The 19,266-nt window shown below is 37.5% G+C and overlaps 1 protein-coding gene and 1 non-coding gene across 10 annotated transcripts in view; both read right to left on the reverse strand.

Moving 5' to 3' along the window:
• Positions 1-19,266, reverse strand: part of TTC3 (tetratricopeptide repeat domain 3) — a 125,754-nt gene that overhangs the window by 58,593 nt on the left and 47,895 nt on the right. For all 9 annotated transcript variants that reach the window (XM_027041624.2, XM_053220555.1, XM_027041620.2 and 6 more), the window contains 8 exons: positions 18,749-18,809; positions 15,693-15,777; positions 10,514-10,648; positions 9,780-9,860; positions 7,259-7,371; positions 4,002-4,122; positions 1,316-1,438; positions 451-552 (listed from right to left, as the gene is read on the reverse strand). In XM_027041624.2, the coding sequence (XP_026897425.2) occupies positions 451-552; positions 1,316-1,438; positions 4,002-4,122; positions 7,259-7,371; positions 9,780-9,860; positions 10,514-10,648; positions 15,693-15,777; positions 18,749-18,809 (821 nt within the window). The remainder of the gene's footprint in view (positions 1-450; positions 553-1,315; positions 1,439-4,001; positions 4,123-7,258; positions 7,372-9,779; positions 9,861-10,513; positions 10,649-15,692; positions 15,778-18,748; positions 18,810-19,266) is intronic.
• LOC113594442 (U6 spliceosomal RNA) lies at positions 6,344-6,449 on the reverse strand. Its single transcript, XR_003414831.1, has one exon. It is a non-coding gene; the product is annotated as a U6 spliceosomal RNA (small nuclear RNA).

Genomic DNA, 19,266 nt, shown 5'->3' on the forward strand with positions numbered 1-19,266 from the left:
TCTATGGCTATTGCCTTTATACCAGTATAAAGTAACAACAAAAACTGATTTTCTACTTTATCATTCAAATAATAATTTAAAACTTTTAGTTATGTTTAGAATGCACAGAAAGGGGGGTGCCTGGATGGCTCAGTCAGTCAGGTGCCTGACTTCGGCTCCGGTCATGATCTCACGGCTCTTGAGTTCAAGCCCTGCACTGGGCTCTATGCTCACAGCTCAGAGCCCCGAGCCTGCTTCGGATTCTGTCTCTCTTTATCTCTGTCCCTCTCCCCCTCACATGCACGCATGCTCTCTCTCTCTCTCAGAAATAAATATTTTAAGAAATTAAAAAAAAAAAACAACACAGAAAGGAATTTATATTCACTTAAAGTTTTTTCTGAAGATTCTCAGGGGAAAAAAATCAACATACAATAGACATACTAAAAGTTCCAAGCTATTTTGTGAACTTACCTTGTCAATTTTATCATTAAAAGTTGTTGTTTTCAATTTCTTCCAACAGTTCATGTGAAATTCTATTTTACAGTACTGGCAGCAGCTGATGCGTATAAAACCCTATGGGTTTAAAACAATTTTTAATATACATTTTAAAGATGTCTACACACACACACACTCTCCCTCACAATCACAACACACATATTAAGATAAAAGAGAGAGCTGTCTGCATTCACCTGGCAAACATAACTGGACATCACATTCTCTCCTAGGGAAGTACAATCTTTCCCCAAAATGCCTAGTGCTAGAGACAGAGACCTTGACTGGCATATTCATTTCCATAGCATATAGCTGCATTATTCTTTATAATACCAAATATTGTATAAACAGTATTCACCTGATCTACTAACCAGGAACAGTGGGCAGCTACTGTCTTGAATAAAGTAAAGCCAAGTAACCTTAAGTGCCAGATCTGGTTTCAGATTTAGGTCTCTAGGAGTGAATTCAGTGGTCACAATGGCCCTTAGATTCTTAGACTCAAATTTTATAAGAAATTAGAATTGCAACAAATCAGAGGTAACAACCTCATTTTCTTTCCAGTGTTCCTAAAGAACATGAACAGTGGCTAGAAAGCTGAAATAGACTTAGCTAGCCTGCCTTCTCAGGTCACTCCCTGCCCTCAGAGTTTCTTTAGTGACTGGCTCTGGGTCCCCGTGTGAGATGATATAGACCTAAGAAGTCCAGGGGATGGGGTACAGACAAGAGGACATAAAACTGCTGACAAGCCAGAGAACTTAGGTACCTCCAATTACAGAATCTGTTTTGAATCCATTTTAAGGCATAATTCTGCAAGTTACTGTCCTACCGTATGTTCATTACGTACCTTAAAGTCTGGATCAGTTATATATATCTGGATTTTAGAATATCCACGGCACTTCTGATAGCAACAAATGGCATCTGGCACTGGAGGGAACCTGCATTCTTCAATAAACTTCTCTAACAGCATCTAAAACAAGAATAAACAAAAATAATATTATAACAACACTAATTTGTCAATGAAAGTCCTTATGATTTCAATAACCTCTTGCCATCAAAACATTTTCAGCATAGGAATGACTAAATGTTTTTTAGCAAAGAATAAACTACATATAACTTTTAAAGTTTTTCCTTTCAGAAGGAGGCTGAGACATACCCAGAGATAGAGTCAGAAAAAAAAAAGACTGAACAAAAGTTTCAGAATTTCAATGTCAGAATCAAAATCTTATCCTGTGTTATTATCATCAAGGCTCATTTTACAAGGTTAGCTCTTCAAGTGTCCTTTAGGCAGTCAGAGGGGGTCAGAGGAGGCAGAATAACCCTGAGGAATCTCCCCTGCTCCTCCTTGCCAGAGGCACATCACCTGGGATCCTATCACCCTCAAGCATCTTGTGCATTCCCTGGAGAATTACCCCACTGCCACTGATGCCCCAAGAGACCTGGGCCATGCTTCCAGTGTTGGCTTTCTGTTATCAATAGCTCCTCTGTCTCCATCCCAATTTACTACAAAGAGAACATTCGATGATTTTTTTTTTCAACAGTTTCGTTGAGATATAATTCACATAGCATACAATCCACATGCTTAAAATAGGGGCGCCTGGGTGGCGCAGTCGCTTAAGCGTCCGACTTCAGCCAGGTCACGATCTCGCGGTCCGGGAGTTCGAGCCCCGCGTCAGGCTCTGGGCTGATGGCTCAGAGCCTGGAGCCTGTTTGCGATTCTGTGTCTCCCTCTCTCTCTGCCCCTCCCCCGTTCATGCTCTGTCTCTCTCTGTCCCAAAAATAAATAAACGTTGAAAAAAAAATTTTTTTAAATGTATATGGTTCAGTGGCTTTCAGTATGTCCACAGGGTTGCACAACCACTGCCTCAGTCTAAAGTTAGAACGGATTTATCACCCAACCAAAAACCCCATCCCTCCCCATTTCCCCCTACTCCCCCAGCCCCTGACAACTACTGATCTACTTGCTGTCTCAAAATATAGATTTGCCTATTCTGGAAATTTTAGATGAATAGAATCCTAAAATATGCAATCTTTTGTGTCTGGCTTCCTTTACTTAGCATGTTTTCAAGGTTCATCCATGCAGTAGTACTTATCTGTACTTCATTACTCCTTATGGTCAAATAATACTCAATTTTATGGGAGGACCACTATACAATTTTATGAATGGTTTATGAATGGTTTGATTTAACTATTATTCATCAGTTGATGGACACTTGAGCTGTTTCCACTTTCTCACTATTATGAATAATATTGCTAATAAACATTTATGTACACATTTTTGTGAGAGTATATGATTTCCTTTCTCTGTATATCCCCAGAAGTGAAACTACTGGGTCACGTGGTTACCCTATCTTCAACCTACTTAGAAGCTGCCAGAGCATTTTACATGTCCCCCAGCAACGTATGGGGGTTCTGATTTCTCTACATCTTATAAGCACTTGTCTTCCTTCTTGAATACAGCCATCCGAGTGTGTGAAGTACTATCTTCATTATGGTTTTAATTTGCATTTCCCAGATTGCTAATGGTGTTGAACATCTTTCACATGCTTACTGGCTATCTGTAGAAATGTTTGGCAGATAGAGGTATTCAGATCCTTTGGCTACTTTTTATTATTTTTTTAAATTCCAGTATAATGGCTACTTTTAATTGGATTGTCTTTTTATTATTGAGTTGTAAGAGTTGACCCCTGTGCTTTTAAAAGCTTCAGCCAAAAGCCAAGTTCTGTACACATGCCAAGTTCTCCACAAGTAAAGGCCTATTCTAGTCAATCCACACGTAACTTAGTCTTTTCAGAAGTAGCAAAGCATTCTATGCCTCTGGATATGAGACTAAATTTATTTTCTAAGTCCTCAAGTACCATCTTAATAACTATAGTCACCATGATGAAACCATGATGCTACACCTTTCTCTAAGTATAACCAGTGAGTCATACTCCTCAATAACGCATGATCTCAGGGCACCTGGGTGGTTCAGCTGGTTAAGCATCTGATTCTTGGTTTCAGCTCAGGCCATGATCTCATGGCTTTGTGGGTTCCAGCCCCACACAGCCCAGAGCCTATTTGGGATTATATCTCTCCTCCTCTCACTCTGCCCCTCCCCCACTCACATGGTCTCTGTCTCTCTCAAAATAAGTAACTTAAAAAAAAATAATAATGCATACTCTCAAGTCAGAATGCCGAGATTCAAGTCCCAGCTCCACCATTTCCTAGCTGTTTAACCTGGAGATCATCATTTAACCTCCCTAACTTAATCTACAGTAAAATAAGAATATTCCTAGTACTCATCTTGCAGGGTTGCTGTACAGATTAAAGGTATGATAAATGCAAGTTGTATGACCGGCACATAGGAAACAGTTAACAGATGTTAGTGATTCTCACTAGTCTTTAAAGGGGAAATACACGTGGGGATGCTGAGGACAGGGTGTCCCTACCTTTTTGTCTCCTGATACCCGGGTCAGTCAGTGCAAATTAGTTTTTGCAGTTAGAAGCTCTTTAGAGTTAGTTAGAAGTTCTCTGCAAAAATCAATGTTTACCTTTATTTTCCCTGGTTGAGTCTCTTCAATAATCACATTACTTGTGGGCCAAGTTAACACTCCAGGAAGGCGACAAATCAAGGTTCTTGCTTTCTCAAAATGATTAAGAGCTTCTAGAAATCTAAAGTCAGAATTATGAAGAAAGAAGATATTAAAGCTGTGATAAGAATTTTCATTCCCCACAATAAAAGTCACAGAGATTTCAAGTTTACTAAGAATACATCTGATAAATCACTATAGAGAAATATTCAATACAACCTATATTTTCTTTAAAAAACACAGGCATGTTGAATCACTATTATTGTACACCTGAAACTAATATAATACTATAGGTTAACTACCTGGAATTAAAATAAAAACTTTTTAAAAAAGCATTACCATTGCTTACTATAAAAGTAATATAAATTAAAACACAAATCTGCCTGGACACTGGCTTTATTGTGGTAGGTACACACTAGTCCTTTTAAAGTTGTAATTTATTATTTAAAGTTTCCAACAATTAGGAGTGCCTGGGTGGCTCAGTCGGTTAAGTGTCCAACTTCAGCTCAGGTCATGATCGCATAGTTCGTGAGTTCAAGCACCGCGCTGGGCTCTGTGCTGACCACTTGGAGCCTGGAGCCTGCTTGGGATTCTGTGTCTCCCTCTCTCTCTCTCTCAAAAATGAATAAGCATTAAAAAAAATTATTTTTAAGTTTCCAACAATTAAAACAGAAAACTGAACAATTTGGTTGTTCCATTTTTATTTGTTTTGTTTACTAATAAGTTAGATTCCTGTAGAGAAATGGCAACCCTTCATTTAAATTAATCAATCATAAATACTTTTTTTTTTTAAACTCTATTAGGACATCTATAGTAAAAATCGCTCTTCTGAAAAAATTCTAAAGAGACTGTGTATGCTAGACATCTTCAACCATAAAGCAGTATTTTAAAAGAACAAATGTGTATGTAAACTTTTAACTATATGAAATATTTTAGTTATGGTTTATGTTTTTAAAAAATGTCAATCGATTTCCATAGTCCATTCAGCAAAAGAATACTAAAATATTGGATTATAAAGTTAACCAAGTCTTTATAATTCTCTTGAGACTAGAGAAGAAAGTTTTCCTGCTTTCTCCAATCTTGAAATGATTGCCTAATTTAAGAACTTTTTTTTTTTTTTTTGGCCTATGGGGAAGAAAAATTCACCTGCAGAAAATTCACCATCCACCGTAAGACAGTTCACAGAACTTTTACCAGAAATTGCATATCACAACAGCAAACAACCAGCATATTAGACATTGAACCCCACACCAGATTATTTTGAAATCAAAATGTAAATGCTTTTCAAAATGGCAAAGACTTTATCATTTATCATAATTCCCATGATATTACACATTACGATCTATTCCTAGAACTTGTGAATAACTGCATATGACCGCTGCATTAAAAAGGGTATATCCTGGGGCGCCTGGGTGGCTCAGTCGGTTGGGGGGCTGACTTTGGCTCAGGTCATGATCTCGCGGTCCGTGAGTTCGAGCCCCACATCGGGCTCTGTGCTGCCCCGCTCAGAGCCTGGAGCCTGTTTCGGATTCTGTGTCTCCCTCTCTCTCTGACCCTCCCCCGTTCATGCTCTGTGTCTCTCTGTCTCAAAAACAAACAAACATTAAAAAAAAATTTTTTTTAAAAAGGGTATATCCTAAAGGCACCTGGGTGGCTCAGTTGGCTAAGTGTCTGACTCTTGATTTTGGCTTCAGGTCCTGATCTCACGATTTGTGAGATCGAGACCCGTGTCAGGCTCTACGCTGCCAGCACAAAGCCTGCTTGGGACTTCTCTCTCCCTCTCTCTGCCCCTTTCCTGCTGATGTTCTCTCTCTCAAAAAAAAAAAAAAAAAAACTAAATAAACAAACTTAAAAAATAAAAATAAAAAGGGTATATCCTAAACAATTTATGCTAAACTTTGAAATTAACTTCACTTGCTATTACTACACAGATGATTGCTAAACCCTCACTTCCCCTCCCTCTACCTGATTTTTATATAAATCGGCCTGGTCACAGGAACTTAACTTTGGGAAGTTAAAGAACTTTCTTTAATCTTTAAAAACATATAAAAGAAGTCCTAAGCACACTCCCAGAGTGGGCTTCCAAGAGTACCAAAGGCCTGATAAAATTTCCCCTAAAAAGACAGATTAAAATGTAAGAATAATTAAAAGCTATGAATGCTATTCAATTAGTCAACAATTATTTCTTCATAAAGTAATCTAACATACCTACGATTATATTGAGTGCAAGTGTAGAACAGGAAATTTTGGGTTTTCTTTTTGTTACTGTTATTTTACAGTTAATTATACTGCTTTATTGTGCCAAAAATATGGAACACTTCACAAATTTGTGTGCATCCTTGTGCAGGGGCCATGCTAATCTTCTTTGTATCATTCCAATTTTAGTCTATGTGCTGTGCAAGCAAGTACTGAACAGAGAGCTTTTTTAAAGCCCAATGCATAATCCTATTCCCAAAGGGTCATATAGCAATTTGGGAAGATAAGATAAGAAACATCTGGAGAACAACTACATATTAAACTTTGAGTATGGATTCCAACTATAGGGACAGCTGGGTGGCTCAGTTGGTTGAGCGTCTAAAGACTCTTGGTTCCAGTTCAGGTCATGATCTCACAGTTTGTGGGTTCGAGTCCCCAGTCAGGCTCTGAGCTGACAGCATAGAGCCTGCTTGGGATTCTCTCTCTCCCTCTCTCCCCCACTCACACTCTGTCTCTCTCAAAATAAATAAACTTAAAAAAATGATTCCAACTATAGAGTAAGTTCAGAGAACAAATTTTTATTTCTAACTCATGATGTCTTTGAACAGATGTATATCTCATATTAAAACCATATTTATACGGGCTTTTGGTGGAAACAGGTATTTTGGTAACCAAAAAAATCATATAATCAGACTTATATAGCATTAACTTATATCAATTCAGTCACCATTTGTAAGTGACATATACTAACAGAAAAAAATATACAATCTTTTGTGTCACATTACCTTATTTCAAACGTTCTTATAAGATTCAAAAAAAGGAAGCATTAGGTGCTGAACTGACTGGTCATACTCAATTAATAATTAATACTGATACAGAAATGCTGCTCCTCCAAGCAAACATAATTATGATAGTATGCCACAGAGAAAACAACAATATAATTCCAGAAAAGGGACCACCACCACCTTAGACTTCAAATGAGTTATCCACCCTGAGCATAAAAAAGTACAATTCCTACTAACCTGTTCTTTTTCAAATATACTTTTCCAATTCCACAGTAGGCCAAGCAATCAAGTCCCTCATTGGGATAGTGTTCAATCATCCTCTTAAACTGGTTTTCAGCTTCAGATAATTCCTTCAGTAGCAATAAAAACAATGATCACTTAACACTACAAAAGAAAGGCTAGAACAGATTTTATCTGAAGGTTGATTCTTTTTGTGTAGTATTACAAACTGTATATCCAAAAATTTCTATGGCAAAATCACGCCTTCGGCATTTTATTTTCTTAGCAAACATACAAATTTTGATCATAGGATACTCAGAGACACAACGAAAGTGATCCAGCTTCAGAATGAAACATGGGTGCGGGACACATCAGACAACCAACCAAATGAGCATTTACTAACACACACACACAGAGGGCCCAGTATGTGCTGGCTAAAACTAAAAGGTATGAGTTCATGGTATAAAGACTGACTGGATGCAAACACACCATGACCTATCTCCTAGTAAGTGCTGCTCCGCTGGCACTCCAATGATGTTACCACAATGTTTTGTGGCATAAGAAAGATAAATACTCAGTCTTAAAAACAGCAAAAGCTTCACAGAACTTAGAGTACATTCTTCTGAAAATTCCCAACAATGGAAAACTTCTACGCTTTGAATTTTGTTTTCGAAAAAATCCAAAAGACACTTAGCTCAAGGCAGTCCTGGTAACCCCATTGTGGGTGAAAAAGGAAATGTCACTACAAAATGGGAGTTCATTAAAGCTTTGAGGCCAGTTCCAAAGGAGGCATTCCAAAAATGTTTTAAGCAAGAGCTCTCCTGGAGTAAATATACTGCTTACTTCTGGGGCTACCCTGAGTGATGATATTCTTTTAAATGTCCAAGTTCTATTGTGTCTGGTTTGTTTTTTTTTCAATCAGTCTCATTAATTCAAAGTAAATCACAAATGTAGTGAACTATTTCTTCAATTTTGATAAAGCAAAACATGGTTAAGATATTATCACTCTGCCAAGAATAGAAGAATTGAGATCATAAAGTCCTATCTCCAACAATCTATTAGAAAAGAGAATTAGACAGGCCCTAATAGAAGATATTCATCTGTCACATCAAGAACAAGGAAAGAAGGCAGGGTGCCTGGGTGTCCGACTCTTGATTTCAGCTCATGTCATGATCTGTCTGTGAGTTCGAGCTCCATGTCAGGCTCTGAGCTGACAGTGTAGAGCCTGCTTGAAAGTCTCTCTGCCCCTCCCCCACCCTCAATCAATCTCTCTCTCTCAAAAATAAACATTAAAAACAAAACAAAAATAATAAGGAAACAAGCATGTAACAAGGAAAATGAACCTCAGACGCTGGACCACTGTGAGAGTGGAACATAAAAGATGACTTGATCCTTATTAGGTAGCAGGCAGGGCTTCACTCAGCCAAGGAAGCTTGGAGCCCAAGTTGATAGAAAGGATATATTATACCTGAGGTAATTCTACAGCAATTTTGAAATTTTGGCTTTTATTGAAAACTAAAAACCATGGAAAGCAAAGTACAGTTGACTCTTGAAAAATGCAGGGGTCATAAGTGTCCCATGCAATTAAAAATCCAAGTGTAACTTTTGATTCCCCAAAAACCTAATTACTAAGTCTACTGTTGACTGGAAGCCTTGCCTATAACATAAACCACTGATCAACACGTATTTTGTATGTTATACGTATTATATACTGCATCCTTATAATAAAGTAAGCTACAGAAAAGAAAATCATAAGAGAAAATATATTCACAGTACTATACTATATTTTTCAAAAAAATCCACGTGTAAGTGGACCCATGCAGTTCAAAACCATGTTGTTCAAGAGTCAACTGTATAATGCTGCGTGCACTGCAGTTAAGGAAACTTTGCAGGAGAGCACTGAAGGACCATGAGTAATGAAAACCATGTGTGCTCACACCTATACACTGATTCTATGTGCTTAAGGGAAGCCTGTGCTCCAGAAGATCATAAAATACCCAAATACTTGGTAGCCAGAACTAAGAGAACTTAACACAAAGTTTAACTCTCCTTTCTTAGTCTCCCCAAGGCCATTCCTTCCTTCCATCACTAAATGCAACCATTATCTCAAACTTGATGTAGGGCTAGCCAGTGTTTTTTTTTACCTTTACAAAAGGCAGAAATAGTCATAAACAATATCTACTATTGTTGCACAAGTTTTCCAAACTGTACATAAGTGGTTATCACAATGTTTGTCATGTTCTCTAACTTGTCTTTTTCACTCAACATGTTTCTTAAATCTGTGATGATACAGTAGGTGCTTTACTTTTTATACAAGTAAAAAGTAAATTTCTACTGGTCGTCTGGCATAGCTTTTTTCTAATGGGATCACAAACTAATTTTTCTTTAAAAAAAAACCAAAAACCACAAACAGGTATTTCAGAAAAAAAATATCAAGCAAGTACACAGAAAGAAATAAACCGAAGTGGCAAAACTATTTTTCACATATCTTCTAAAATGGCATATTTTAACTATTTATCATCTCTGTTACAAATCTTACCTCCGGCTGTCCTATCCCAAGGAGAGAAATAGCAAGTCCGTAGACTACTAAGACATAGTTAATCATGGCCAGGTTCAATTGCTGTCAAGAAAAATGCTCCAGTTAAAAATTTGAACATAATTTTGCCTAATCTGCACAAACCTGGTAGCCACAATAGAAAAAAAATGTAATAAAATCTCACTAATTGCTATGATTGGGATAAGACCAAACAGAAATAGAAAATATATTTTGCAAAGATGTGCAGTTACACTGAAATCAAGTATTTAAAACGCAGAACCATTATCTCAGAGTTCCTTGAAGGCATGGTTTGTGACAGATTAGAATAACTGAAGCCATACTGTTTTGCATATAAATGGGTACTAGTGACAGATTAAGACATTTTCTCTCCTTTAATCTTGCATAAACTATTCACCTAGCTAATTCTTTCTGGATGAAAAGATGTGACTAACGTGAGTCCAAAACCTGGATTTAGTACTTTTGCAGGAGGAGAAGCCAAGCGTTCTAATGAGCACCAAGTAGAGAGCAAGGAGAGAGTCTAAACCCGGTCGTATAATGTGTGCAACCATAATGGCTGAATCAGAGCATGACCGGCTTCTCACAACCTGGAGCAGATTCAGGCAATCTCAGGTGGGTCTAAGGTACAGTAATACAGTGACCTTAAAGGCTTCGTTCTCATCTACATTCACTTGAAATGCTCCTGCATTGATGAGCCAGTTATAAGACAGAAATTTTACCTTTATTTTTTGAGGATCTAGACCATTGAGCAATTCCGTGAAGGCCTGCGCGGCACTGCGACAGCGCTGCTCGAGCAAAGCCGTGTAACCATCCTGGATTAAGCTTCTCAGCATTTTCATTATATTAGCAAAATCCTGCAAAAGAAGAAATTCTACTTCAGTAATCCAGAGCTATATGTGTTCCGTCTGAAACTTAAGATGCCAAAGTTCATCATAGGGCATTTATATTTTACAACTGATCATAAACCCCCAAAGTTATGCTTTATGCATTATACTTTCTCTACATGGCACCTTTAAAGCAAAAACTTAAAGGTATTACTTCACCATCTTATTTTCTTTTTTTCTTTAATTTTTTTTTTCAACATTTTTTATTTATTTTTGGGACAGAGAGAGACAGAGCATGAACGGGGGAGGGGCAGAGAGAGGGAGACACAGAATCGGAAACAGGCTCCAGGCTCTGAGCCATCAGCCCAGACCCGACGCGGGGCTCGAACTCACGGATCACGGACCGCGAGATCGTGACCTGGCTGAAGTCGGACGCTTAACCGACTGCGCCACCCAGGCGCCCCCACCATCTTATTTTCAATACTCTTACTGCTGCTGACAGGAAAGGGTGGTTCATTTTACACTGTATGGTTCTAAGCCTTGCTCACTTCTCCAGACCAAACAGACAGCATTCAGAAGTTTTAACAGCACAAATGGAGAATACCAGCCACCAATTTAAGTAACTGTTTGGCTGGAACTAGAATTAGACAAATAAGAACAAGAAATCAATTTTCTGATCACTATCAGACTTTAACAACTGCCCTCGTGCTCTAGAATTAAACCTTAATTCTTAGCAAGAAATGGCTATTTCGATCTTTGGCTCTGCTTCTGCCTAACATGTGCTTGAACAGAACGCGATAAAATTATCAGGAGAGATTTGGTTAAATGCAAAGGGAAGAGCATAAGAATTAAAAAAACAAAAGTACCATAAATATAAATGTACCTGGAAATAAAGTGAGAAAAAATGGTACCTTTGGATATATATGTGAACATACATCATAGAAGTTGAATTCAAGTTTTAGTTACATGGCAATAGCTGTCAAAAAAGTTCCATAAAAACTAGAGAGAGAAGACTACAAGGTTAAGCCTAGACTTCCTCACTCCTTGACATACACGTGCACACCACTGAGGAAAGCAGAAGATGCAAATACGTGTGCAATATTCCTCACTGTTCCTAACAGTAAAGATCCAAAAGGAGGCCCACTGCACAAAGCACAAAGGGAAGAGCAGTTTGGTCACAATTAACAAAAGCTGCCTGCTGGCTTTCGTCCAAGGAGAACCTTCCCCCACAATACACACGGAACAGAGAAGCTCTCACATAAACTTCGTATTTGCTACAGTATTTAATAAAAGCTCGAGGACAGCTACATTTATGTTGATATGAATTTTATTTTATTATACTTTTAATGTTCACTTATTTTTGAGAGAGAGAGAGAGAGAGAATGTACAAGAGGGGGAGGGGCAGAGAGAGAGGGAGACACAGAATCCGAAGCAGGCTCCAGGCTCTGAGCTGTCAGCACAGCTTGAACCCACAAATCACGAGATCATGACCTGAACCAAAGTCGGATGCTCAACCGACTGAGCCACCCAGGTGCCCCAAGATACGAGTTTTAAAAGTTATAGACGATGATGTGCTATCCCCACAAATACTAGTTATTAGCCCTGAATGTACTGATTCCATTTTAATCTCTTTCACATTCTAGAAAAGAGTCCCTTTTAACTCATGCTTCTGTTAAAAATTGTTTCTCTCAGTAAATACAATAAACGACCATGGAGTACTAAAAGCTCCATGAGAGCAGGCTGGGTTGCAATGCCATATACCCAATGTCTCTCGTTCTTCAGGACAGACAGGGAGGGGCCTAACCAAAAGTGTGTTGAATGAACAATGGAAGGCTCAAAAATAACTACCATATTTATTTAAATCACCTTTGATCTTTCACAGGCTGTCTCTTCTATTTAAGTCTTTCATAGTTTCTAGAGTCAGTAAATCAACATAAAAAACCATAATTTTAACATCTCTGTCAGAAATTCTAATTTTTTAAAATGTTTTATTTACTTTTGAAAGAGAGAGAGAGAGACAGACAGATCATGAGTGTAGGAGGGACAGAGAGAAAAGGAGACACAGAATCCAAAGCAGGCTCCAGGCTGTGAGCTGTTAGCACAGAGCCCGACATGGGGCTCGAACTCATGGATGATGAGATCATGACTTGAGCCAAAAGCTGGACACCCAACCGACTGAGCCACCCAGGCGCCCCTAACTGCCAGAAATTCTAAAGATGCTTTTATGCAACTGGTTAGAAATGTTTTCATAAACTGCTTGAAACATGCTTCATTCCTTCAGTCTTTTGTAAGATATTTGTCATATATACCTAAAATAGTTAATTGAATTTTTAAATGACCCCCATATTGGGACAAGTATTATATGCCATGTTGATACACATTTTTAAGAGTGAAATTTAAATCCAATATTCTATTTTAGAAGAAATAAAACTATGTCTACATAAAGAACTGGATGACCAGAGCAGATGCATATGAATCACATTTATCCAAAAAAGATCATCTTTCATTTAGTACTACATAATCTATAAGTGTTCAGTGACTGGAATAGGAATAGTCACTGGCCAAGGTTTCATGAATTCTGGATTGCATCAAGGTTATCATCTCTTCTTGAATCAATTTTTGTAAGTTGGGATTTTTCTAGGAATTTATCCATTTCATCTATATACGCTTTCAAATTTCTTGGTATGATGTCATTTATAATAGTATTTTGATGTATTTGTAATATTCAAGGATCTGTAGTAATGTATCCTTGTTCATTCTTGAAATTGTCTTATGATGTCTTCTTTTCTTCTTCCTCAATCGGTTTCAATACCAGTGTATAAATTTTATTTATACTGACAAAGAATCTATGGTTATCTCTGTGAATCCTTCCACTACATGTCTGTTTCCATTTCATCATTTTCTACTTCAGTCTTTATTATTTCCTTCCTTCTCCTTTCTTTGGGTTTATTTGCTGTCTTTCTTTTTTCCTAGCTCCTGGAATAACTGCTTCATTAATTTAAAAGTTTTTGTTCTTTTCATACATACGTTTAGCTTGATAAATTTCCTTCAAAGTTATCTTTTAGCTATACTCCTTGCATTTTTTTAGAAGACTTTTTCTCTTAGTTTTCGGTTTACAACAAAACTGAGGAGGTACAGAAATTTCCATTATACCCCTTGCCTCCTCAAATGTACACCCCACTATCACTCATCAGAATGGTGTATTTTACATATCTATTTTTTTATTGAAGTATAATAAGCATATGTTATACTAAATTCAGGGATACAACACAGTGATTCCACAATGCTTAACATTATGCAGTGCTCACCACAATAAGTGTAGTTACCATCTGTCACAATCCAGTTATTACAATATTATTGATTATATTCTCTATGCTATACTTTTCATCACATGGTTATTTATTTCATAACTGGGAGTTTGAACTTCTTAATCCCCTTCACATAGTTTACCCATCCTCCCACCCTCTCCCCTCTGGCAACCACCAGTTTCTTCTCCGGATTTATGGGACTGTTTCTGTTTTTGTATGTTGTGTGTGTGTTTGTTCACTTGTTTTGCTTTTATTTATTTATTTAAAAAAAAAATTTTTTTTTTAACGTTTATTTGAGACAGAGAGAGACAGAGCATGAATGGGGGAGGGTCAGAGAGAGGGAGACACAGAATCCGAAACAGGCTCCAGGCTCTGAGCTGCCAGCACAGAGCCCGACACGGGACTCGAACTCACAGACCGTGAGATCATGACCTGAGCCGAAGTCGGCCGCTCAACCGACTGAGCCACCCAGGCGCCCCTTGTTTTGCTTTTAGATTCCACACAGAAGTGAAATCACACGGTATTTAACTTTCTCTTTTTCACTTAATGAAATCTGGTCTAGGTCCATCCATGTTTTAAGAATGGCAAGATTTTAGGCTTTTTTTAAGAATACTCCACTGTATGTATACCATATCTTCTTTAACTCAGAATAGTATATTTTTCACCAAACATGAACTACACTCACACATCTTAATCATTCAAAGTCTATAGTTTACCACAGGATACACTCCTCATGTTGTACTTTCTATGGGTTTGGACAAATGTATAAGGACATAGAACTATCATTATGATATCATACAGAAAATTCTCACTGCCCTAAAAATCCTCTGTGCTCTGCCTATTCATTTTTCCCCCTTAATGTTTATTTTTTTATTATTTTTTAAATTTCTTAAAAGTGTTTATTTTTGAGAGAGAGAGAGACAGAGTGCGAGTGGGGGAAAGGCAGAGAGACAGAGAGGGAAACACAGAATCTGGAACAGTCTCCAGGCTCCAAGCTGTCAGCACAGAGCTCAATGCAGGGCTTGAACTCATGAACTGTGAGATCATGACCTGAGCCAAAATCGGACACTTAACCGAATGAGCCACCCAGGGGCCCCATCTTAATGTATATTTTAAAATTACTTACTAAATACCATAGAAAGAATTTTATACATAAAGTTATCTGATTATGGTTAAATCATTCAATGAATAAAAAGTTCGCTCTTTGACAGCTTTCAGGTAGGCATAATAAAACTGCAAGCACTTAAACCTTTCAAAATAATTTAAATCTTAAAATATTATCTTAAAAGTTAAAACTTTGGAAAGCAAAGAATCCCAAATCTTTAAATCTTTGGGAACCAAACAATTTTTCAGTGTCAACCATTAGTTGACAATTTCTGGTTAAAGTAATTATCAAGTTTGGGTGCCTGAGTGGCTCAGTCAGTTAAGTAACGGACTCTTGATTTTGGCTCAGGTCATAGTCTCATAGTTCATGAGGTCGAACCCTGTGTCGGACTCTGTGCTGACAGCGCGGTGCCTGCTTGATTCTGTCCCTCCCCCTTGCTGTCTCTCCCAAAATAAATAAACATGAAAAAAATCTGCTTTAGCAAGTTAATATCTAAATTAGTGATAGTTTTGTTTCTTAGCAGTCATATAGAAAATTATATGTCCATAACTTAAATTATAAAAAATAAATCTTAGAGATGTACATTAGACTTAATTTATACGAAAAATATTTTGTTCAAAGACTTTGCTTTTTTAAACTAGAAACAAGCCTTTTCCTTTACCTGGTGTGCAGCTCTGGAAGATTTAGAAAACTGTTTTTCCAAGATGTTTTTCAAATCTACTGGTAAACTCCCCTGTGAAGTGGAACTAAAAGAGAAAAGTGTTTTGAATTATTTTAAAATAAAACACTCCTGCTTATAGAAAGAAAAGAATATTTACTAAAAGTCATTTTTTAAAAACTGAAGTAAAAGTGATATACAATGTTGTATTAGTTTCAGGCATACAACATGGTAATTTAACAATTCTATACATTACACAATGCTCACCATGGTAAGTGTGCTTACCACTTGTCACCATGCAACATGATTACAGCATTATTGATGATATTCCCTATCCTATCCTTCTCATCTCCATGTGAAGGTCATTTCAAACACTGAATAAATGGAAAGTCACAAATTCCTACATAGAAATATTATTACCAAGAGGGCAATTCTCCCCAAATTAATCTCTAAATACAATGACATCTCAATAAAATCCCAATAAAACTGGAGGTGGAGGGGGACCAGAAGAATTGATTATAAAGATGACACGGAAGAACTTAAAAAAAAAAAAGAAATTGGGGAGATTTATGATCATCAAAAGTTATTACAAATCTACCGTCGTCAATAACAACATAGCTTGAAACAAGAAATGTGCCCATTAAACATTGCAAAGATGCTTCATCTCATAGGAAAATCTAATAATATGACAACTGTTTCAGAAAGTCTGATTTCAAATGCTGCTGAGGGTAAAGAAGATTCAGGTACTCTCGGTAGTGTTTTCTGACACTAAATAGTTGTCATTTTTCCCTACCAATTCTCCAATATGGAGTGTTCAGTAATTCAATTCCATTTTGACACAAACTCTGGAGTTAACACAGGCCCCACAGGTCAAAGGTTCAGTCCCACAAAATTGATCCCACTTCAGACACAATGCCCTTCCCCATACTGTCAGCCACAAGGAGGCGCTCAGGCTACCCTCTACTGCCTGGCAGATTACAAACTCAAGAAGTTTCTGTGACCCTCCCTCAGGTTCAACAATTCCCTAGAATGACTCACAGAACTCAGAAAAGTACTTTACTTATCATTACTAGCTTATCACAAAGGCTGTAACTCACAATGGCCAACGGAAGAGATGCACAGGAAGGTACGCCACCCCATGCCACCTTCTCAGCATCTCCATGTATTCAGCAACCCAGAAGAAGCTCCCTGAGCCCCAGTGGTTTTAAAGGCTTCTATGAAGGTTATTATTACATAAGTATGAATGATTATATTACTAGTCATTGGTGACTGAACTCAATTTCCCGCTCTCATCCCCTTCTTGGAGATCAGGGGGTAGAGCAGAGAGTTCCAACCATCCAATCACATTCTTGCTCTTTCTGGTGACCAACCCCAATCCTGCAGGTAGGGGCCCAGCCTTAAGTCATCTCAGTTTAAACTCAGGTAAGGTAGAGAGGAGCCCGTTAGGACTAACGAAAGATACTCTTTTCACTCCAAAAGTTCCAAGGATCCTAGGTGCTCAAAGCCAAGAACAGAGGACAGAGACTACATATATATACACATACACACACACACACACACACACACACACACACACACACCCTCCCACAGCTCAGTAGGAATGCTGAACGGTACTCATTTTCTAGGACAATTTGGCAGTATCTATCTAAGTTAAAATTACACATTCCCTATGACAGAGCAATTCCACTCTAGAAATTTCTTCTTCAAATAGACATCTATACTGTGAAATATCCTGCAGCCATAAAAATGAAGGATGTAGATCTCCATGATCTGATGTGTGAAGGTATGCAAGATATTTGAAAGAGATAAAAAAGCAAGATATAGGCCAGAATGGTCTTAACAACAATGAAAATGATGGTAATAACAATATTGATAGTTAAAGTAAACTGAGCATTTACCATGTTCCAGGGCTCTAAATGTTTCATGTGGCTATCCTACTTAACCATTAAATAACCCCATGAAATGGACATAATCAAATAAGAAGACTTCAATTTGAAAACAAAAACAAACTATAAAAAAAAATTTTATCTTTAGCAGAACAGTTTAAATTATAACCATGCATTTAAAGAATATCCCTGTATGTTTTTGGTTTCTTTTGAGGGTTGGGGAAGGGGGGAGGGGAGGACTCAGGATTTTCTTACAGAATAAGAGAATAACATAGTATCTATGCCCCTGCTTTAAATTAAATTTTGTAGCAGCATTAAAAAATGATCACCTTTTTTTAATGGGGCTTTACTAATTTCTCTATTAGCTCAACAGAGATTGAGCCAATAGAAAAGATTCTCTTGCTTTGATATTCAAATCCTTCTTGAAACATCTGTCAAGGAATCAGCCTTAAATGAAGAGAAAGCCAACAGCTGGTGTACCTTTGGCAGAAATGCTTTCGCAGGGTCTCCAGCATCACTTTCACTGACTTCATGAACTTCTGTATCCATTGCAAGATTTACAAGTTCACTCACTCTGCAATGAATCTGTATCTTTGCAGGCAATGGTGGGTTAATTGTAAAGATAGGTGGCAAGAGTTCCTATTGTTAATTCGGGGAAGGGGATGTCTGGTAGAACTCACTTTATATGTAGTCACTTTATTAGTGAACACTTTCCTCTAATGACAGCTGCTCAAAAGGGCCCTTGAATATACACACACCCATGCCTGTGTATGCAGAGTAAGCTTCCAGGTGGCCAAGAACTTGTTAACAATGAGTACCTAAAGGAAGCCACGAGAGAAGCAATTGTGGGAAAGGTGAAATAAGGTGAGCAGGGAGAAGAGGTAATTTTCACTTCATACTTCTTTTTTCTTCTCATGAGCATGTATTTTGAGATTTCTAAGAATTAACACTGCTATATCTCATATTATATGCCTTTCAGACATTACTAACATTCAGGATTAATAATATTTTAGCCAAATATGACACTCTCCTAAAGACATGCCTTTGATATTTGAAAGGCATTTTAGTACTCATCATAGCTACTACTTGAAAGAGACATACCCCCCTCCCCTTTTTCTTTTTTCTTAAGAGGAGGATATTTAAGGGGGAAAAAAACCTAGATAAACAACATACCTGAACTTCTCCAATTCATTGTTTCGAGATTTTTGTTTTCCTTTATATTTTGGAGGCTGACCTGTGAATACAAAGTATTTGTTCCCGAAATCTGTACACAACAATCAACAAGCCTGAAAGCAAATCAACTAAAACTATGTACATTGGAATAAGAAAGCAAAGCAAGCAATGTTTTATGTGAGTGAAACTACAAACAGGTAAAGAAACAGCTATGATGTTTGTCTGTATATGCTATAAAATTATTGTGAACATAAATTACAATGATATTATTTAGGCCTACAGTAGATACAGAGAGATAAAGGCCACAGTTCCTCTTCTCAGGTAGTTTACAATCAGATGGGAAGAAAAGACAGTCACCAGGATTACACGACAATCACTTTTAGAAAAGAAGATATGGCATGTTGCTATTGACATACTAATTCCATGTTAACTGGTCTTATAACTCATAGAAGTGGAAATCACTTCAGGTTGAGTGTCCGGGAAAAGTGTTAGTGGGAATGCAGCATTCATATTTAGCT

This window comes from Acinonyx jubatus, chromosome C2 (genome assembly GCF_027475565.1).
Source record: "Acinonyx jubatus isolate Ajub_Pintada_27869175 chromosome C2, VMU_Ajub_asm_v1.0, whole genome shotgun sequence".
NCBI lineage: Eukaryota > Metazoa > Chordata > Mammalia > Carnivora > Felidae > Acinonyx > Acinonyx jubatus.